Raw genomic sequence first — 22,886 nt, forward strand, 5'->3', positions numbered from 1 at the left:
TCTGGTGTTAGATTCGGGTCTCTTGTTATAAGTTTTTCCTCCTTTGAAATCTCTTTATGTATTGAAACATCTCTATCCCGTCTCTCTTCCCTCCAAGGCGGACATAATCAATATACCCGGTAACCTGTATAAAATCATTGGTTTGAGTCTTTGTAATATGTGTTAAATGTAAATAATAACGCATTGTTCTCTTTAAAGGTCTTATTGACTGCTTAGGGAGTCGATGCACAGATTGGGACAGGTTTTCTAAACTATGTTTAGATTCGCCTCGCTTCTTCTTCTACCCCCGGGATGGAATCTGTGCCTCCGTAGATTTAAACTGGCCGTGCGCGTTTTTCCTGCTTATTTCCGGGGGCCGGCTGTGGCGGGGCTTCTAAATACAGGGCGATATAAAAGCAGGTGTTCCCTCGGCAGCCGCTTTGTTCCCCTGTAGCGACCCTGCGGACCAGTGGCGATAATCCTCTGAAATTCACGTATATTAAATATATATTAATAATAATAATATTATGGCTCCATACAATGAATCAAGTGGCTCCTGTCATCTGTTAAACTACAACTCCTATTATCCCCAGACAGCTTTAGAATAATAGTTACTCCCCCCCCCGCTGTAGAATAGATTTAGTATATGTAAGATTAAAGGTTTTTTATTTTTATTTCTTTTTTTCAACGAGCTGTTGTTTTTAACCCTTCTGGGGCTCCCAGCCGCCGTATACGTAAAGATCTGTTATCCGGTACCCTGTGATTTTAATTCCCAGCCCGCCGCGTGTCTCCTGTATGAAATGGGCCATTATCCTCTTGTTTGCGCGTGTGAGACGCAGCGTACTCTGAATATACTTGTTGGGGGGGATACTCGTGCCCCCCCCTTGAGAGTGCGGGGGGGTTAGTATAATAGCCCCTTTGGGGGGCGCCGTGCTAGATTAGTTACATAATTTGCCTTCCGGGAGCGCGGTATTAATATGAAGACCTATCCCTCTAAGGGGGGATAAGATGGCGTGTTTTCCTCGCCGGTACCCAGGGGGTCTCTCCACACACCTTCTCCAGGAAACCTGACTCTCCTCCGTCTCCCCTGGTTAAGAAACGCTGAATTAAAACGGGTCCCTATTGCATCAAAGAGACGCAAACGCCATCTGCTATATATATATTATATTTATTTTTATATTTCTATATATATATATTTATTAGCATCGTAACTAGTGCATTCAAATTGGACTTTGATGCTCAGACTCACACTCATGCTGTATATATCTATATACCTTTATATATGAAACAATGGAATGTAAAGAGTGGTTCCGGTGTTATCACTATAGCAACCAACAGAGTTGGACCAATCAGCATGGCCGTTCTGTTGGTTTCAGTACCGATTTCTGGTTTTTTTAACACATAACCCCCCCACTTGTAGAACTTCTTTGCTCTGTTATGTGACGGGACCCGGTTGCTTTGTTAAAGGGGCGGCTGTACCCGTTACCCCTATTGCTTTTCTTGAGTTTGGGGAATTTTTACTTCTCAGCCGCTTTTTTTGAGAGAAAAAAACCCCAAAAGGTCACGGAAGCAGCGGGACTGTCCCAAGGTGTCTCGAGCGCGTCCCTCCAACTCCGCGGCGGAAAGACGGGGCTGGGTGCAAAACCTTTATTTACTGCATTCTTCCAATATGTGATACAAACAGAAGAAGTTTTATGTAATTGATTATTATTTATTAGGGGGAATGTTCATGAATTGTGGCTTTGTCTGCGATACTCGGAAATAAAGTGCTTACCCTAAAGGGTTATTTTGGGAAATGCCCCTCCACGCACAGACGTCTTGGCTGAGGGTGATGGGAGCAAGAGGGGGCTTGTGCTGCCACTTGTCGCGGTAAAATAGCATGACGCTGGAATGGATCTGGAAGCGATAACAGTTATTATTACGCATTAAGTAATACGGGTTAGTAGAACAATAATTAACGTTACCTTATTAACCTCCACGGTCTGTCCATCGCTGGTAATTGGCGGCAGATTGGACGCTTTAAACGGCCCGCTCGAGTCTTGTTCCTGCCGTGTAATCGCGTTGTTGGTGCGACTCGCCCCGGCTTTTACAGGCCTTATGTCCCCAGTGAGGACTGTCCCACTGATATTAGGACACTTGGCATGCATGTGTGTTGAGACGTGAGGGTCAGGTGGGTTTATTCACTCTGTGGCAGCAGCTGCAGGATAGTGGTAGTGAGAGTAGTCATCACACAGAGTATACGTGCCAACGTTTCTACCCAAATAGAATTTTTTGGGGCGATATCTCTACAATTGTAATAATTTATAATGATCCTTTAATGAGTTTCCTGTACTGGAGTTCTCTCCCCTACCCTTACAACCAGTCAGGGAGAGATAATGGGGAGGAATAATCATGCAGACCCTGAGAACGGGTCATTGAGGTGGCTGCTCCCATGGTATGAATGGGTTTCTAGTCTGCTCTAAATAGCGTTCCATCTCTGGCGTTTAGTGCTCTGTGTGCTGAGAATGCAAAATGTGCAATAGCTACAAACTCTCCCGCGACTTATGGTATAGACCGGTATATTGTCTGCAGAGACTAAAGAGGTTCTTTAGCAGCTTGGTATATATATATATATATTTGAGCCAACAAAAAAGCTGTCTAACTTTCCCTTTTTTAGGGTAAATGGCGACGGGGGGGGGGAGAAATATTTTGGGGCTCTGCGTAAAAAGGCCATCGCTCGCATCCTCTCTGTTTCCGTCGGACGGGCCCTTTAAATAAACTCGAAGTGAAAGCTGTCGGATGAATAAATAAATTGTGAAATGTGATGCCTGCGGCTCTTAACTGATTTAAAATGCAACATTCGCACCCAAACGACACGCGTGTTCAGCATAAGTGCCGGTTCCGGGGTTACCGTAGATGTGAAAAGTCTGGAGAGACTGTTATTCGCGTGGATCGCTCGGAGCAGAAGTCCTCCGTAAAAACACGAGAAGGTACCTGGGTCTGGGGGCCCTGCCTGGCTGCCCCTGGGTCTGGGGGCCCTGCCTGGCTGCCCCTGGGTCTGGTGACCCTGCCTGCCGTGTTTTAGATGCAGCCATGTGTGTCCGGAGCGGCCCTCTGCCATGGACCTGTTCGAATGTTTTAGCGCAGAGTAATGGGTGCTCCTGGATCGCAACAATGCTGGAAAGAGATACTTTGTGGCGAAACTCCTAAAGGATATTACAGCCCCGTATTATATGCTGCGATAATGGGGGGGATAAATGCTGGTTGTGACTGTTAGAGGGTTATCTTGTCTCCGATCCTGGGAGCCGCCGGTACCGCAGACAGAGACTCGGCGGCTCGGTGGGCTTCATACCCTCCCGTTTCCCTGTGTATGTTCCGGCCATTGTGGGAAATGCAGTCGTTATGGATACTGCCCGGTGATTCCAGGCGATGCCTGAAACAATAACCAGCAGTTTAATGAGTCGAGGGATACGATGACCCCGAACCCGTCTTCCGAGAAGTCTTTCCAGTAACGGACCAAAGGCTTTCCCCAGTGTAGGAGCCGTTACTGGTTGGGATCATCGGAAGCTGGAAGCTGGTCCTTTTCTTCTTCCTGCAGACTGAAGAATTGCCCTGGAGCCCCATGGGGCAAACGCGGGGCATCCCCAGGGGCTAATCAATACAACTGATGATGGACGTGCCTCTCAGTCTGTCTCGGGAATCTTGGTTTCAAAACCGTTACTTTTGGGTCCTTTGGGAATAACTTTTAGAAATACGAATTCTCGAGTGACGTGAATATGGTTCGAGGTATTGGTTGCCATCAAATCTCCAAAAACTAGTAGGCTTTTTGGTGGAAGATGTCTGACGGCAGTTAAATTTGGCAAAGTTTCCAAACCTGTTCCCGAAAATTGCTTTTATAAATATGTTAATACTTTGGTTAAAATCGGAAAATCTGGGGGGCGTGGCCGGCCGCGGGACAAGATGGTCGCATAGTTGTGTTGCTCTCCCTTCCTGTCCTACATTAGCTACGGTTTTGCACCTTAATCGGCTCTTTATTTTTCTCCTCGACTTGGGGAAAGTCCGCAGCATGCCTGGCGGAGCTCGGAGGTCCACAAAGAAAACGCCGATACCGGACATTTTCCACAGAAAACAGCCAACTGTTTCTAGCCCCGCTTCTTCTCCGCCTGCTCCATTGGGCCTACAAGTAGACATGGCGGCGGAATCGGCATGCTCCAAACAAGACATAGCTGATATCAAGAATCTGGTTCTCACAGTAAAGCAAGACCTCATGGATCAGATACGATCCGAGATGAAAGAATTGAAACGGGACATTTTAGACATCGGCCTACGCACCGACACCCTCGAGAGAGACCACGCCACGTTACACAAGACGCAGCAAGACATGCTGTCTGACATTGCGGCCTTACAACATGAATTGCACTCTCTACATGACGCGCAGGAAGATCTTGAGAATAGATCTCGCCGGGATAACATCCGAATTCGCGGTGTACCTGAATCTTTTCTGGACATTCCCGACGTACTGTCCCAGGTATTTCGCCAGCTGCTGCCAGACACTCCTCCGGAACAGATTTTGGTGGAGAGGGCACACAGGGCTTTACGGCCGAGACCTACCAACCGGGACAGACCGAGGGACATTATTGCAAAGCTCCGGGACTTTACTGTCAAGATGTCCCTGATGAAAGCGGCACGTTCCATCACTCCCAAACTGGACAACTCGGCTATACATCTATTTACAGACCTCTCGCCCAGGACCCTGCAGCGTCGCAGAGAGTTTAAGCCTCTCACTGATCATCTTAGGGCTCATGGAATTGCATATCGCTGGCGGTTTCCTTTTGCCCTACAAGCCTCCAGGGAGGATAGAAGCATCACCATCAAATCACTATCAGCTGCCGAAACCCTGCTGCAGGAACTTGACTTACCACCTTGCCCAGCTGGTCGCCAGAGACCCCAACGTTCGGCTTCTGCTGTGGATCCTGCGTCGTGGTCGGATGCCCCTACAAGACGGCGCTCCCGCTCGTCGTTCGCCATCACTGAGGAGACGGACTGATTTTTCTCGACACCTTGATACTCACCTGTTGTTTCCCGAGTTCATCTTTCCCTGAAGTCCCGTTTCTACGCATCCTCCGGCATTCCTGTACGCAGCAGGGACGAAGCCGATTCCTTTGGCTCGCGGCTTTCACGCATCGGGACAGCTAAGTCTTTCATGACATTCGTTATTGCTATTTTGCTTATGTTCCGAGTGTCCGTTTGTACCTTTTTTTTTTTTTTTTTTGTTTGTTTTATTATGACACATGTACGCCACTATTTGGGTCTTGTATAAGTGCATTTTGGGCGTGTTTTATGCTTTCGCCAAGCATGCTTACCTTATCTACGAGGAGCTCTCGTTGACAGACAGGGCTGGTTGGGTTGGCCGTTGATTTCCGTGGTCGGTGAGATCCCCCTGTTGACCGGTATGGTCATTCTATCACTTGACCGTCGCTTGGTTTTGCCTCTGCGCAGGACCTATAGACGTTCGGTGTCAAGTGGTAGCCTTCATATACATATGTATGTGTTTTGTTTTGCTCTTATGTTCTGTTCTTCTTCTTTTCCTTTCTCTTTTCTCTTTTCCTTTTTTCTCTTCCTCCTTTCCCCTCCCGTGTCCCCTTTCTCCTTGGAGATACCGGGTGCCGTTACTGCTACTATTGGGATTCCTGCTGATGGAGCACTTCGACTAGCGTTTCATACACCGCTGTGATGCCGTTACAAGTTAAGGTCATTTCACACAATGTACGAGGTCTCAACACTCCACACAAGAGGAGACTGGCGTTTCGTTATTATCAGCAACACCATTGCGACATAATTATGCTTCAGGAAACACATTTACGCAAATCCTTCATTCCTTCCTTCTGGCACAGATCCTTTAGGACACATTACCATTCTACGCACCCGAGACAGAAAAGGAACGGTGTTAGTATTTTTTTGAGATCTTCCCTGGGTTTTCAACTTCAGGAGACGTTGTCTGATAAGTGGGGAAGATACCTTCTGCTGTCAGGTACTCTCCAGAACCAACCCACGGTCCTTCTGAACGTCTACGCACCCTCCGTTGGTGATGAATCCTTCTACCATCGTCTGACAGATATTCTTATGCAGTATCGTACTCATCGTCTCATCGTCGGCGGGGATTTCAACGCGATCTGGGACATTTTCCTGGACAAGAAGGGATCTCAATCTACGTCGACCGCATCGCCCAATACGCGACATCTCAAAGATTTTGCCCGAACCACGGCGCTAGTGGATGTCTGGAGGCTACTGCACCCCAAAACACTTGATTATTCTTTTTTCTCTCATCCTCATGGCTCCTACTCCCGTATCGACTTCCTCCTCTTCAGCCAGAACCTCATCACAGCAGACATGTCTTCCGCGATTCATCCCATTACGTGGTCCGATCATGGGGCGGTGGAATGCTCCTTTCGGCTCCCGGACTCTACGTCTGCTGCCCGGAGTTGGAGACTGGATGAATTTCTGTTATCGGATCCATCTGTGCGGGGTGACATCCAGAGGGACCTGCAGGAGTACTTCCACTTCAATGAAACGCCTGGGGTTGACCCCCTATTAGTCTGGTCGGCTCACAAAGCCTTTATAAGGGGATCCTTCCTCAAACTGACTGCTCGCCGCAAGCGTCAGCGCCTCTTGGAGGAGAAGTCCCTCTCTGATAAGCTTTCTATCCTGGAAGCTCAGCACAAGCGTTCCCTGGATGACGGGACGCTACGAGACATCATACAGACGAGAGGAGAATTGAATTTATTACGTAGCAGAGCGGTTCTCCATTCGCTCAACCTTACGAAACAGCGATTTTTCGATAAGGCTAACAAGCCAAGCGCTATGCTGGCTCGACGTCTCCGCTCTCAGAGGAAATCGCAAAATATTGCCAAGATTGTTGACAGCCACCAGGTATCCTGGATAAACCCTGCTGATATAGCGGAGAGGTTCGCGGATTTCTACAAGTCGCTGTATGATGGGGCTAAGGCACCCCTTAACCATTCGGGAAATGACCACATTACCAACTTTTTGAGCTCGATACCTCTGCCCCATTTGGCTCCATCTCAAGTAGACTCTTTAAGTGCTCCCATCACTGATGACGAACTTAAACGGGCTATCTCTTCCATCAAACCGTCCAAGGCTCCGGGTCCGGATGGCTTACCTGGCACTTACTACAAAAAATTCTCATCGGTTCTGCACCCCAGACTTTTGACTCTCTATAACAAGTTTCTGGATGGCTCATCTATCCCCAAAGAGATGCTTGCGGCGAGGATCATAGTCATACACAAGGAGGGAAAGGATCCTGCGAACTGTGGGAGTTATCGTCCCATCTCCCTCATAAATGCTGACACGAAATTGTACGCCAAAATTTTAGCGTCTCGTTTAAGCTCAATCATCTCGACTATCATCCACCCGGATCAAGTCGGGTTCATTCCCCGCAGGGAAGCCCCTGACAACATCAGGAGAACTCTTGACCTCATTGAAGTGGCTACTACATCCTCTCAGCCGGCGATGCTTTTGGCGTTAGACGCCGAGAAGGCGTTCGACCGTGTTGATTGGACTTACATGTGGGAGGTGATGCGGTCTTTCGGCTTTGGGGGCAGATTTCTTAGAGGCGTCCAGGCGCTATATGACTCACCCTCGGCGACTATTGCACTTATGGGCCACGAATCGCCTCCTTTCAGTGTACTCAACGGCACCAGACAAGGTTGTCCGCTGTCGCCTCTCTTATTTGCCATCTGTCTCGAGCCGCTGGCGATAGCGGTCAGAACGGATCCAGATGTCTCGGGTGTGGTCGTGAATAGCCACCACTTCAAGCTCAGTCTGTTCGCGGATGATGTTTTGTTGACCATAACGAACCCTCTCATATCCATTCCCAAGCTATACTCCATCCTTCACACGTTTTCCGGCATCTCGGGATATAAAGTCAACAACTCTAAGTGTGAGGCTTTGAACATCAATCTGAGGAGTGAAGTGCAACAATCTATAGCGTCCAATTTTAACTTTACGTGGAAATCCTCATATCTCACATACCTGGGAGTACACATTACCAACTCTCTAGCGACACTGTATCAGGTGAACTACTTGCCGCTGTTGTCTACATTACGCAAGGAAATCATGCAGTGGTCTAAATTCTCCATTTCCTGGATGGGGAGACTATATGCGATCAAAATGAACATTCTCCCTAAACTTCTTTATTTGTTTCGAGCACTGCCCATTCCCATCCGCAAACCTGACCTGGACTCCTTTCAATCTTTTGTTTTTCGTTTTGTGTGGAACTTTAAACGGGCCAGAATTAACCGACACACAATGTTTATGCACAGATCCAAGGGAGGACTGAGTGCTCCGCATCTCTATTTGTATTATCTGGCTGCTCGCCTGTCGCAGTTGGAGGCCTGGTCCCTTCCGGACGGAACTCTGCCTTGGGTGGATATCGAGGGAGGCTTCACCGACTCAGGCCAGCTGCGTCACCTCCTGTGGATGGATACCTCGACATGGTCTTCAACCCGTCTTCTGACGTCGACGCGGGCCTCACTGGTCCTATGGCGTTCCTGTCGTCTTCGGTACTCCCTCGCGGGCGATCCTTCTTCTCTGACCCCCTTATTTTCTAATCCAGCGTTCCCAGCGGGTCTGGATGCTCGTGCTTTTCAGTGGTGGTCAGATAGGGGTCTGGTGAGGGCAGGCCTTTTGGTGCGCCAGCGGGGGATTGTGTCGTTTCAGCTGCTACGTGAGAGTCTGGACATACCTTCCTCGGAAATTTTTCACTACCTCCAAATTCGACACTTTCTGCTAGCCATGCTTGCGAACCGTACTCTAGCCGATTTGACATTGTTCGAGAAACGCTTCGTGTCACATCAACGTCTGAATTGTGCTATCTCTACGTACTATGGCCACCTGTTAACAATTCGTTATTCTGGACCACCGTCTTATAGACAGCGATGGCATTCTGATCTCAACCAACTTTTTCCAGTTGCCAGATGGGGAAAAGCGGCGTCCAACATCCATAAACTCACGGTCTGCACTGTGGTGAAGGAACGGCTATACAAAGTCGTGGCACATTGGTACCTTTCTCCCCTACGTCTCTCTCATATATTCCCGACCTCCATTGCGAATTGTTTCCGTGGATGTGGTGCCTCAGGATCTTATCTCCATGTATGGTGGACCTGCCCCCTCATCCAGCAGTTATGGCAAGACACGTTTCACAATCTTTCTCAAGCACTAGATGTACCCCTTCTAGGTTCTCCGGAGGTGGCCTTATTAGTTATGGACATGGAGGAGCCGAAATTGACGTCGGCCAACCACAAACTTATACACAGAATATGTGCTTCGACCAAGCTTGCTATTGCGAGAAGGTGGAAGGGCTCACCCCCCACTTCCAACGATATTCGATCGGCCATCTGGAATCTCATCATTATGGAACACATCACGGCAAAACTGCGTGACGAGTTGCACAAATTCTCGGCCATTTGGGATCCGTGGCTTCTCAAATTCCTTCCTGCTGTAGCTGGCTCCCCTTTGTTGTTCCTGTGATTACCGATTGTCCTTTGTTGCGGTGGTGTCTCCATTCCCCCTCTTCCTCATCTACCCTTTACTCCTCCCCTGCTCTCTCTTTTTCTCTTTCCTTACTCTTTTCTCTTTCTTCCCACAACAAAAATGGAAAAATTCATTTGTGTCACTTGGCATGTCATTTTTAATTTGTAGCTACTTTGTATGAGGAATGTTACAAGTCACGTTAACAGACGTTTGTACGCTTTTCCAGTGTTTCACGCTGTATTCTTAGCAGTTACATGACCTCTATGGAAGTGTTGTACTCTTGTATTCTTTCCACTTTACTGCGTGACTTACTGTCAATTTGTACTTTGCCTTTTTTATCCAGTGACAATAAAAACGTTTACAAAAAAAAAAAAAAAATCGGAAAATCTCTAATGAACCTCTTACAGGTATTATTTATTATAAATAATAATAAAAATATTATTGTGATAAATTATATATATATATATATATATATATGAGGATATGTTACCCAGCCGTATGAACCTGTTATAGGTATTATTTATTATTAATATATTATTAATCTTCAGTTATTAATGGATCGTTCTGTAGTTTGATAAAATGCAAACTGGATTTTGTCAAATATATCTCTGTTTTTACCAATTTTTTTTCCTGGAAGTTTTCTTTGTTTTTTTTTAAAAACTTATTTTTTGCAGGTTCTATGGTCGCTGCCTCTGAAATGGGATGTCGATCCCACCTGGGGGCCATAAAGACTGTGCTTCAGGACCGCCGCAAGCAGAAGTGATCTAGAGCCTGGCAAGATGTCTGCGGTGGCCCCGGCCGCGCAGGCTCCTCAGGGGCCTGTCAACCCACCACCTCCAGAAGTCTCCAACCCCAACAAACCCGGCAGGAAGACCAACCAGCTCCAGTACATGCAGAACGTGGTGGTGAAGACCCTCTGGAAACACCAGTTTGCATGGCCCTTCTACCAGCCCGTGGACTGCATTAAATTAAATCTACCTGTAAGTCCATAGAGTCCTCCGTAAACTTCCAAAAATACCATAAACACATTTGCTTAAATCAATTTATTTTATTTTAATAAATTTCAAATTTTATTTACACTTTTTCAAGATTTACTAAAATATATATTTATTTATTTATTTTTATATTTAATTTTTTAGTTCTTTTACACATTTTCACAATAAATAAGTCCCCAGAGCAAGACTATAATGGTCAATAATTAACCCTTTCCAACCAACTGAGCTTTTCTGAGCCGAGATTCCACCAGCCTCATGCAGCGAGGTTTCTTTAATTGCATTAAACGCGTCCGGTCCCCCAAACCGCGCGCACCGGTCACCGGTCGTCCAGCCCATTTCTAGTAAAACGTCTTTTATTATTATTATTATTATTTTAATATTTTGTTTTCTTCCTTTTGTGTGTTTCCGGCAGGACTACCACAAGATCATCAAGAATCCGATGGACATGGGGACGATAAAAAAGAGACTTGAGAATAACTACTATTGGAGCGCAAACGAGTGCATGCAGGATTTCAATACCATGTTTACAAACTGTTACATCTACAACAAGGTAAGAAATCCGCTTGCGGAGAGACGGCGGCCCCCACGCGAGGGGGACAGAGGTTCATTTTGACTTGAATGTTTATTGTTAGGAAGAAATAATCCCGATATGATCCTTATTTATTTGATATAGTGCCGTCATACTCCGCGGCGCCGTACAGCAGCGCCGTCTCGTCAGCCGTAGCCACGTAGTTTTAATTACAGCCGGCAGCCTCTTTATGTCCCGGCTGAACCCAGATGTTTTGAACATCTGGTCTCCGCGTTCTCACGGCCGGGCGCCACACCTGGCTCGTCTTTTAATAGACCGCAAAGTTCAGGACTTTGTAACGTGTCTGTAAAACGCCTTGTAAAATATCTGCTATAGTCTGCCCCGCCAGCGTCCCCGTTCACGGGATTAAGGGTCTCCCCATGATGCTGGGAACATACGTGTTTATACTCTTGGGGACGCCAGGTACGGCTCATCTTCCGGCTTATCCCAGGTTCTCGAGCGCTGGCCTCGGTTATGAGCTTCTGGCTAACCGGCTGCTCTTTATCAGTCCACAGATGACATCGTGTTAATGGCCCAAGCCTTGGAGAAGATCTTTCTGCAGAAAGTAGCCCAGATGCCTCAGGAAGAGGTTGAATTGTTACCCCCAGCTCCGAAAGGTAAAGGACGGAAGCCCACAACCCCGCAAAACCCAGGTAACTAGTCCTGACACAAAAAAGGCATGGGAGATGCCTATTAACTCGTAATACCCAATTACAAATACACAAGTGATGGATCCCAGAAAATAACTAAAAAAAACTTGGTTTGCTCAAACCTGCTTTGAAAACCATTTGCATTAATACTTTTCTGACCTCAAGGTGAATTCTTTAGCTAATTTTGTAAATTAAATACCAGATGTTTCCGTTTAGTTTGCTGTTTGAGCTTCTTGCCAGTAGGTGGCAGTATTTTATAAATATATTTATATATAAAATACTGCCACCTACTAAATATATATTTATTTATATAGGAACCTATTACAAAGCAGGCTTTCTCGTGCACAACTACCATGAGTCTGAAATCACTTGTTTATAAGAATAAAAACGCAGGCATTGAGCCTTCTCTTGTAACGCTTACTCTTTGTAGCTCCAGAACCAGAGGTCCAAATTGAAAAACCCCCCTCGCCGAAGCCCGCGGTGGTCGAGCGCATGGCGAGTAGACGAGCCGAACCAGCCGCTGAGCGTCGGCGGGAGCGTTTCAAAGGTTTGATGCTTTCAGCTGAATCTTCCGACCTCCGACCATAAGTCTTTCCCCTAAAATAAAACCTAATTTACCCCAAAGTAACTAAGTAACAGTTTCCTTTGTGCTTTATGCCTCCCGTAATTTTAGCAATATTTTATCTATTGTTTTTTTTTGTTTTTTTTTTAACCCATTACTTTTGTTTTTTTGTTGGGAACGGGAGCATTCCATTGGTCACAAAGTGCTGAGACTACCAAAAATTGTACAGGTGGTGTTTGTACAGAGTGCCCGGCGTTACTAATCATAATACTCAACCGACCTTCGTTTTCAGGTAGCACCCAGTCTTCAGCCGTCTCCACCATTAACCCCACGGTACAGCTCACCAACATCTCCCCCGTGGTATCCCAGACTCCCGTCATCGCTGCCACACCGGTGCCGACTATAACGTCAAACGCATCCCTGCCGCCTGCTGCCGCCGCCGCACCCCCAGCCCCTCCGAACGCTCCTGTTCCTGTTAATCAAGTTGTCCCTCCTGCCGCGCCAGTCGTCAAAGTAAGGGTAATGTTTTTAATTATAAAAAAAGTAGAAAAATTGAAAATTACATTTTTAAATCTTTTTCTTTTGTCGCAATGTTAAATTTATTTTTTTTTCGTTTTTTTTTACCCCTTCTTTAGCAACAAAAAGGAGTGAAGCGGAAAGCGGACACAACGACCCCCACGACTTCGGCCATCACTGCCAGCCGCAGCCAGTCACCCGTCACCCTTTCAGAGCCCAAGCAAGCCAAGGTGGCCAACAGAAGAGAGAGCGGTGGGCGACCGATCAAGCCGCCAAAGAAGGACTTGGAAGACGGCGAGGTGCCTCAGCACGCCGGGAAAAAGGGCAAACTGTCCGAGCACCTAAAGTACTGTGATACTATTCTGAAGGAGATGCTGTCGAAGAAACACGCCGCCTACGCCTGGCCCTTTTACAAACCTGTGGACGCCGAGGCTTTGGAGCTGCATGACTATCATGACATTATCAAGCATCCGATGGATCTCAGTACTGTTAAAGTATGTCCGCAGATCCTAATGGTCCTCTGCATGCTCCTCGTCCGATCGCTCCGTCTAGCAGAACAAAGCATGTATGGGTTTTGGGTTCTTTACAACAGGTGGTTTGGGGTTCGCCAACGCCAAGCAAGGAAGTATCGTTACTGAAGGTCTACTTTCGCATTGAAGTAACCTTAGACCTGTTTCTTTTTTTGTTTTTTTCATTGGAATTCAGTTATTAATGCCTTTTGTTCTAAATTCTTAACGGTTTTATTTCGACTATATAGCGTTTTTCTTTAAATTTATATATATTTTGTTTGATTCGTCACAGAAAAAAATGGACGTCCGAGAATACCAGGATGCGCAGGCTTTTGCAGCCGATATACGGTTAATGTTTTCAAACTGTTACAAGTACAATCCTCCCGACCACGAAGTTGTTGCAATGGCCAGAAAACTTCAGGTAATGAGTTGGTGTTTAAAGAAAAATTTAGTGTTCTAATTTTTTTTTTCAATGTTTAAAAGAAACTTATTAATGTGATTTATTTTTATATATATATATATATATATATATAATTTTTATTTTTTTATTTTATTTGAAGCATTTTTTTGGCTTTGATGGTTGTTAACCGTGTAGCATTCTGTCCAACAGGATGTCTTTGAAATGCGATTTGCTAAAATGCCGGACGAGCCCGTGGAGCCCCCCGCGCCTCCTCCCACCGCGGCCCCGGTGGTCAGTAAAAGCACAGAGAGCAGCCACACCAGCGAGGAAAGCTCCTCAGACTCGGACACGTCGGACTCCGAGGAAGAGCGAGCCACGCGGCTGGCCGAACTCCAGGAGCAGGTGAGAGAAGACACCGAGGTGATTTAAAGCAAAACTGCCCTTGTGAAATGTTATTTACCGTATAGAATTCTGTAACTGTAGAACTCTTATAATAATTCTCTTTTTCCGTTATATAAAACCATTTTTTTTTATCCTCTTAGGAGACGATAGATTTTTCTTGTTACTTGACACGTGGTTATGTTTGTTCCTAAAGGTGTTTTTTGGCAAGAAAAAAAAACCTGCGCAGACCTGAATGCCGTCGCACTATAATTGAGTAAATACCCCAGGAATTGCCTTTTAAATGCGCGGCAGACCCTGAGCTTTATGGGTTATGATGTCGGCCAACATGGTGTTATCTCTGATCCTGGTCAAAAAAAACAGCTCTTTTTTGTTTTGTGCTTATTGGCAACCCTTACGGTTGCCATCTCTTTGGGCAAATATACGGACAACGATGATTGCCCCTAAGCCGGAAGCAGCCTTTTGCTGTTGTTCTGCCCCTGTGTCGCTGTTTTATTGCCACTCGGTAAATATTTTATTGTCTTTTACTGCTGGGGACAATCGACGAAGAGCACCAAATATTATACTATGTTATTTGATTTTGATTTTGTTCTGCTAGCATATGATTTTTTTTGCAGGGGGTTATTTTGTGTTATAGTGCAAATCCCTTAAGATTATTTCCATAAGATTTGGTAAAAAAAAAAAAGTATTTTTTATTTTTTTTTAGTGGCCGCAGTATTGAGACAAAATATTTTTTCCAATGTAGCCAGGCGTGTTAAGATATGTCTTTGTGGTGTCCTTATCAACAGCAATTTTCACCACCAGTTTCGTTTTATTTGGTTATTTTGTGACGTTGCTTTCTCGGTGTCGGGGGGGGGGGTTGGATGGGGGTCGGTTGTACACACCGTGTCACTGAATGTCTTGGTCCCATTTTCCGACAGCTGAAAGCGGTACACGAGCAGCTGGCTGCCCTGTCCCAGGCTCCAGTGAACAAACCAAAGAAGAAGAAAGAGAAAAAGGAGAAAGAGAAAGAGAAAAAGAAAAAAGAGAAGGAAAAGGACAAAGAGAAAGAAAAGGAAAAGCACAAAACGAAACCCGAGGACGACAAAAAGACGAAGCCTGCTCAGGCGGCCAAACCCGTCCCACCCAAAAAAGCTCCTGCGAAGAAGGCAAACAGTACGACCGCATCCACCACGTCTACCACCGCCGCCGCCACGGCAGCTCCCAACAGGTGTGTGCTTGGGTCCAGATCATGCGTGTTGTAAGAGTCCTGTTGGCCATGGGCTTGGGTACAGTTGGTGTGGTTAGAGGAATATGGAGACCGTTAAACCCGTCCAAGGCCTTCAGTATGTTAAGTTTTGGTCCTAAGCCAAGATAGACAATCCTATTCGTGGATGAAAACAACGTTTTCTTGTTTTTCTTTCTTCCAGCAAGCCCCCTAAAAAGGGAGGAAAGCAGCCCCCAACAGCCCCCTACGATTCCGAAGAGGAAGAAGAGGGCTTGCCCATGACTTACGACGAAAAGAGGCAACTCAGCCTGGATATCAACCGGCTCCCGGGAGAGAAACTGGGTCGGGTGGTGCACATCATACAATCCCGGGAGCCTTCCCTAAGAGACTCCAATCCCGACGAGATTGAAATTGATTTTGAGACTTTAAAGCCCACCACGTTGCGAGAACTGGAACGATACGTCAAGTCGTGTTTACAAAAAAAGCAAAGAAAACCTTTTTGTAAGTTTTTGAAAACTTTGATGCTTTGGGGGTAAACCCCCCCCCCCCAATTATTTCGTACCAGTATGGAATCGTTCATATAACGTATTGTAAACTTCATTCATTTTTTTATAGTGTGTAAACTCCTTTTTCCTGATACAAAGTATCAAATGATTACTGCGAGGTGCCTGTGGTTTCCGTCAGGGTAGATATAGTTATAGTGAGATAGTTGTTAAGTTGCTGATCGCCGATCTTCCCTCCCCACAGCGTCGGGAAAGAAACAAGCTGTAAAGTCCAAGGAAGAGCTGGCTCAGGAAAAGAAAAAGGAGCTGGAAAAACGACTCCAGGACGTGAGCGGCCAGTTAAATAACAAGAAACCAACAAAAAAAGGTACCGTCCGCAAACTTGGGGCATTTAATAAAAAGTCATCTCCTTTACTATCGCTTCTGGCTGCACCTAGAACGTCTACCATTTGGTTTTCTCCCTGCAGTAGGCTTTTGAACGTATTTACGATGTAACATAACACCGTTTTGGGCTTAAGATTGTTCTTGGATTGTAAACTTATATAAATGTGTGTGTGTGTGTGTATATATATAATATATAATATATATATATATATATTATACACACATATATACACACACTTTCTCTATTATAAGACAACCAACCAAAATGAAATGATCTTAATGAAAGAAGAGGCCGGAATATATGACAGCTCTACAGCTCTCCCTGTTTCTGTTTCAGAAAAATCGAGCACGGCAGGCGGTCCGTCGCGGCTCAGCAGCAGCAGCAGCTCGTCGGAATCGGGCAGCAGCAGTTCCAGCGGCTCCAGTTCAGACAGCAGCGATTCGGAGTGAATTTTTACTTTTCTTTAAAAACGGACGGACGTTGTGCACACAAAACCAGTGATCCGGTCTGAGGCTTATTTAACACTTCGTCGGTGTGCCGTTTTAAATAACTTAAAAACAAAACAAAAAAAATACAAATTTTATCTCCACCATTTTTTTTATTTTTTTTTTTTATTTAGAAGAAGAAACAAAAAAAAAAAGATAATGGCTGAATTTTTCTGAATGGCAAACAGACGTCGGCAATAACCAGCAACGCTAAAGACGCTGTTGCCGTGATTGGATTTTATAAAGGTTTACATTGCATACACAGGAAAAAAAAAATATTTTACAATTTGTATTTATTTTAAACATTTTTTTCCCACTGTTTTTTTGGCCTGAAAGAAGTTTTAACTGAAGACATCGCTGGGTAACCCTCCAGCTGAAGTCTCCCTCGATTTTTAATTTTATCCCCGAATTACTAAAATGATCTTACGTGTACTTTCTCAGACGGACGATTTGCCTTGTAACTCTCATCCTTGCGGAACTGATTAGCGCTGTTACACGTTTACAGTTGTGTGCTTACTTTGTTGTTTTTTGGGGGGGTTTTCCCCTACGTTTCAGTGAAATATGGACAAACTGTGCACAGGACACTTGTAGGTAACAGCTACAACATAAAAATACTAATATAAGTTGCTGTTTGGGTGGAATTGTTCTCTTCCATGTTTTACTCATTTTCCCCCTAATTACCTCAAAACAAACCCTTAATTTTATAAATTTTTTTTTTTTTTTTTTTTTTTTTTTTTTCTTCCTCCCCTATTTTTATTTTATATATTTTTTTTTTTGACGGTCCAAATTAATTCCCCTGTTCCACATTCCTTCATTTTAGGGGCGCGAAACCATTTTGTTCTAGAATGGTATTTCTTTTTCAAAAGACGTGCAACGACAAAAAAAAAAAAAAAAAGCAAAACGTTTGAAAATACTGTAAATTGAGGAGATAGTGGAGTTTTTTTTATTTTTAATTAAAAAAAAAAAACAAATGTTGAAAATGTTACATAGTAACAGCGATGCGTTTTCTACAAAAATGGCCCTCTTAAGCTTTTAGTTATTAATGAAATTTGTTAATTTAAGTCCTCTTTAAACATAAACAGACCCAACCGGATTTTAGACATTTCCATAATTTTAGCTCATTTAAAGCGGGGGGGGGGATGGGTACTCTTTTTACGTTATGTTTCCAACATTCGATTATAACGATTTCTGATTTATTTGGAAAATATTACTTATATTCACTAAAAATATATATATATATATTGTTTTTCTTTCCTGTTACAGGCATCAGATGGTACATTTAACATCATACTGATTTCGGTGCTAATATTTGTGATAAACATAAAGCTTCTTTTGCTCATTCTAGCAAAATCTGGAAAATTCTCCAAAACGGCTTATGCTTGCTTTTTAGCTTTTTTTTTTTTTTTTTTTTGCTTTGTGTATTTAGATTTTTTTTATCTTTTTTTTTTTGCTGCCGGTCCTCATTTGGTTCTGTACAGTTTATAAGATTCTACCCCTCAAAAAAAAACTGCAGCAAACTTTATAAATATATAAATATTCATTTTATTCCTATTTTTTTTTTTGTATTTTGTCACAAATGTGTTGGTGGAACTCAAACTAGTTTACTAACAGGGATTTCCCGGTGTAACGTTTAATGTATCGAGGCAAAATGTATAGATTTTGTTGCATTTTATTGTATAATATGCAGAGGTTTTCTTTCTTGGTTGTTAAAACTTTTTTTTTTTTTCTTTCGTGTCTTTAGTATAAAAAGTACAACAGGCTTTGCCAGATTTAAAGGGATTTTGGGGAACATTTTTCTGACCATTATATATCATTTTAAATGTTTTTATCTCTTTTTTAGTACAATACTGTTGCTCTGTAGTGTTTGTCTTTGTAAGCCAGAGTTTTTAGTACAGCTTCGTTCAAAATTGGTTACAACATACAAATGAAAAAAATATATATTTTGTGGGTTTTTTTTTTGTTTTTTTTTAATCTGTCTCCTTTTAATTGCCAAGGTGTTAGAATCTGTTTTTATTATGCCTTTAATTGTGGCTAGGGACAAAAATAATAATGGTCATATTAAAATACAGTAAAAACACAGCTTTTCCGTATTATAAGTTCTATGTAAGCTTTGCCATGCTACGTACTAACTAAGCTATGAGAGCTGATACATCCCGGAGATACCTAAAACAAATCTTTTAACCCCTTAAGGACAATGGGCGGTTTCTAAACCCATTGAAAACAATGCTTTTTGAGTCCGTACATGTACGGGCTTTGTCATTAAGGGGTTAAGGAAGAAGAAGAGTTGTGTAAGCAATTCTTAATTTTTTTTCCCTAGGTTTTAAAGGAAATGTTTGAGCCGCTGCTTAGTGGTTCGTGTTAATAGCCCTTGATATAAACCCTAATTACAACTTCTAATGGTTAAAAACTGTTAAAATTGTTCCATGCAGGCTAAGGCCGCTGTAGTTTTGTATAGATGCTAGCTCGCGGGGTTGGATGATTCGGCCGTTTTCCCTATTAAGCCATTTTGCCTCGTCTTGTAAAGTGACAAATTGGGAGATTGTCGGTTTATTTAACTCTTGGCAAAGTATAATGGCAGCTCTTTGTGTTTCTGTGTGTTTATATATATATATATATATATATATATATATATATATATATATATATATTAATAATTATATATATTCAAAAGTTGGGGTCACTTAGAAATTTCCATTTTTTTTTATTAAAACCATATTTTGTCCATTAAAACATGAACATGAAATGGATCAGAAATCCAGCGCAGACGGGGTTAATGTAAATGACTATTGTAGCTGGAAACGGCTGTTTTTTAATGGAATCTCTTCATAGGCACTCATCACTCTTTATCACTCCCATCACTCCTGTGTTCCAATGGCACGTTGTGTTCGCTGATCCAAGTTTACTTTTAAAAGGCAATTGTTACAGCTAGAAATGTCCATTTTTACCATGAAAACAGCTGAGTGACCCCAAACTTTTGAGTAGTGTGTAAAATATGTGTGTGTATATATAATATAATATATATATATATATATATATATATATATATATATAATATTTAGTAATTTCACACACACCTTAGGTCTGTATAATTCATGGTCAAATCTTTTCTTAAGGCTGCAAGATGCATTTTTTGTGAACTCGTACCGCTTTGCCGAATATACAACAGAATTATGTAGCGTTTTTATAAATCCACACAAAGGGTCCTAGAGTGAATTCTGACGCCGGGACCCTTACTGATAAACCTTAGATCGTTACATAATTACAAACCACGGAAGAAAACACAAACGGAACAGGAAATCTACCCTGCAGAAAACTCAAAATATATAAATACAATTTCAAACAAAAAATCAAATAAAGTAACAGAATCAACCCCGTTACGGAAATATTTTCATACTACTTAAGGCTTTTAAGTTCGCTTCAATGCCTAAAGTGCTCATAGTCCATAACCAACTCTTTTACCAAAATCTTACAGATTTCAGTGGAAATGTCTATAATTTATATTCCTATATTAAAAAAAACACTTGCAGAAACCCAAACTAGTAATTTACATATATTTTTTTTAAAAAAGTTTTATAGATCGGCTTCCTTTGACTGTTAAGAAAACTTTCAGTTCTGCAGGGACTCCATAAAAATTTTTTTTCCATTTTTTTTTTTTTTTTTTTTTTTTTTTTACAAACAGTTCTGTAATTATTATTTTTTTGTACGCAGTTCTGTAATTATTATATTTTTTTTTTTTTTTTTTACTATACTGGTTTATCTTTTTATTTAAGAAATCGTGTATATGGCAGACAAATGGTGCAGTGGGCTTATTTTAGTATAAAATAGAATGGTTTGATATAAAAAATATATACAGTTGTAACCTGAAAGCTAGAACCGGCTGTAAATCTCTGTAGAATTGACATAGAGCAGTTTTATGCTGTGTATTTTGTGCACAATTCACTTCCACTATATTTTATTTTTTTATACATATATATCTAATTTTTGTTCTGTTGAAATTAAACCACAAAATTAGGTGGCTAAGAACTAAGAATTTTTTTTTAATTTTTTTTTTTTTTTTTTACTGCCAGTTAGGATTGTGGTTCAATCTGGGGGGAAAAAAATGGAATTATTGAAAATTTATCTTCTAGCCCCTATGTATTTTGTCATTTTTTAGATCTGCTCTAAATGCTTAACTTTATTTTTCAAAAAAAAACTTTTTTTTTTTGATGTGCATGCAAGTTTACTGTAACTTTTCCGAAGATTTTTAGTGCTGTTTATAGTATATTACTGTAAATGTCAGTTATTGAGAACAAGTCAATGTAAGTAGTTTTTAGCTTGTTTATTGCAATGCTGGCCTCAACACAACAATAAGAAATTGAAAAGAAAAAAAAAAAAAGTAGAACGTACTCCTTTGATGTTCTGGTAATTATCAGCCTTCCCGGGCATTTTGTTTTTTCATAATAAACTAAAAAAAAAAAAGAAGAAAAAAAGGCCGTCTTATGTTTTTCATTCACTTCCATTTTCTGGAGGCTAAAAATATGGTTACATCCCAAAAATAATTTAATCCCATGCACGTTTTTAGATGAATTTACACACAGAGAATATATTTAAAAATATATAAATATATATTAATAATTATTTGTACTATAATTGAGGAAATTTAGGATATAAATAAGTTGTGCAGCTTCTAAAATTGGCCAAAGTTGCATAAAATGCACCTTTTTATAGCGATAAAAATACATTTTTGAACAAATTGGGGTTAGGTTGGTTGAAAGGCAAAGAACAGTTGTGGAAAGCGGACCCGGGGTTCTCGAGATGCTAAACATACTAAGAAATCACAGACGTCTCTTTAAACAGCCGTTGAGATGTCTTATTGGTGAAAGTCCGAGATAGAACCCACTTAACCCATTAAAACTATTTCAGCCGTGAATGTTTTGCCTAAACTTCAAATGCTGCTTGTCCCATCCAAAAGATGCCCCCCCCCATGACTCCATTATGGTTTTGGGAGGAAAGAGTAATGGAAAGTTGCCACCAGCCATTCTAATCCACCTGGGCCACGGACACGTTGGTCCCGTTGGCGATCATCTTCGTAGATCTTAAATCCTTTTTTTTTTTTCTTTCTGGATAAAGTCAGGATCCGGATGCACTTGGTATTAGATGCACGTCCTTGTATAGAAGATACTTATAGGTTTGCACATCTTGTCTGAAGCGATGACGACTTGTGCAGAAAACCAACTCTTTCATCGTTGGCAAAGGTTTAACAGGCCATGGAGTGACAACCCAAACGTCTTCATAGTCATGCACCGTATTAACCCCTTATACATTAAAATATGCGATACCCCTTAGAATGGGGTCTCGACCATTTTGGTTGAATTTGAGCATCTATTTGTTAAAGTGAACTCGACCATCAAGGCGACTCAAATTCTCAACTGCCATCGAGCGCGGCAACCGTGAGTGTTTACTGGAATTCTACAAGCCGAGTGGATACTCGATACAGTAAATGGCTGGAAGAGACGCGTCGCCCCCGGACTCCCATTAACATCGATAGGGCTGCCGACCAAATGATATGGAAGTGAATCTCGACTGGAGACTTATGATGAACACCTTGAAAGAATTTTGACAGCTCCTTGGCGTCTCGCGAATGGGTGAGTTGTTGGAAGGTTTGGCGAAGCGTAGTTGCGTTACCTCCGTTATACCGGAATGAGCTCTTGTAGGATAATCGCAGGATATTTGACGTTCAGATCCGCTAGAAGTTCAGACTGAGTTACCTGGCAGTGATTTCAGTGATGGATGAACATTTTTTTTAACCTCTCCCTCCGTATCAAAAACACACATTTTTCCACTACTGTCCCTTTATTGAAACGGCAAGGAATACAGCAGCTTTATTACGGTCCCTTAGCAAACATACACGGTCATTAAACGGCTTAAAGTTTAACACTTTGTATACTGGGTGCTACACATTTCATATCAAAGTCTTGGCAGCTACCCTGAAACTTCAAGAACGTAGCCTTTAATGTACATTCGGCTCTGATCCTTAAATCATAAATTACTAAACAGCCAAGATCTCCCACGACGACTCAAAAACTGGGGTTCATCCCCGTACTGATCCAAAAAATACTGTTGTGGCAGACTTAGACTTAAACGCTGTTAATTACGTTTCTTTTTAAAAGAATTTAATTTTCCCATCACTGCGATGCCTGGATAATAAAAGGACTGCG

At 42.6% G+C, this 22,886-nt stretch overlaps 1 protein-coding gene across 2 annotated transcripts; it reads left to right on the forward strand.

The window, feature by feature from the left end:
* Window positions 1–10,222: 10,222 nt before the first annotated feature.
* On the forward strand, window positions 10,223–17,330 carry BRD3 (bromodomain containing 3). Of its 2 annotated transcripts, none has more exons than XM_053473524.1 (12): window positions 10,223–10,490; window positions 10,918–11,055; window positions 11,582–11,726; window positions 12,154–12,270; window positions 12,578–12,804; window positions 12,921–13,295; window positions 13,603–13,731; window positions 13,921–14,112; window positions 15,030–15,319; window positions 15,519–15,817; window positions 16,064–16,186; window positions 16,541–17,330. In XM_053473524.1, exons 1-12 carry the CDS (start codon window positions 10,290–10,292, stop codon window positions 16,651–16,653), a joined length of 2,349 nt encoding a protein of 782 aa, XP_053329499.1. In that variant the 5' UTR covers window positions 10,223–10,289; the 3' UTR covers window positions 16,654–17,330. The 2 variants fall into 2 exon arrangements, with proteins under 2 accessions (XP_053329499.1, XP_053329500.1); XM_053473525.1 differs by having other exon boundaries at window positions 12,578–12,798.
* Window positions 17,331–22,886: the final 5,556 nt, after the last annotated feature.

This window comes from Spea bombifrons, chromosome 8 (genome assembly GCF_027358695.1).
Source record: "Spea bombifrons isolate aSpeBom1 chromosome 8, aSpeBom1.2.pri, whole genome shotgun sequence".
NCBI lineage: Eukaryota > Metazoa > Chordata > Amphibia > Anura > Pelobatidae > Spea > Spea bombifrons.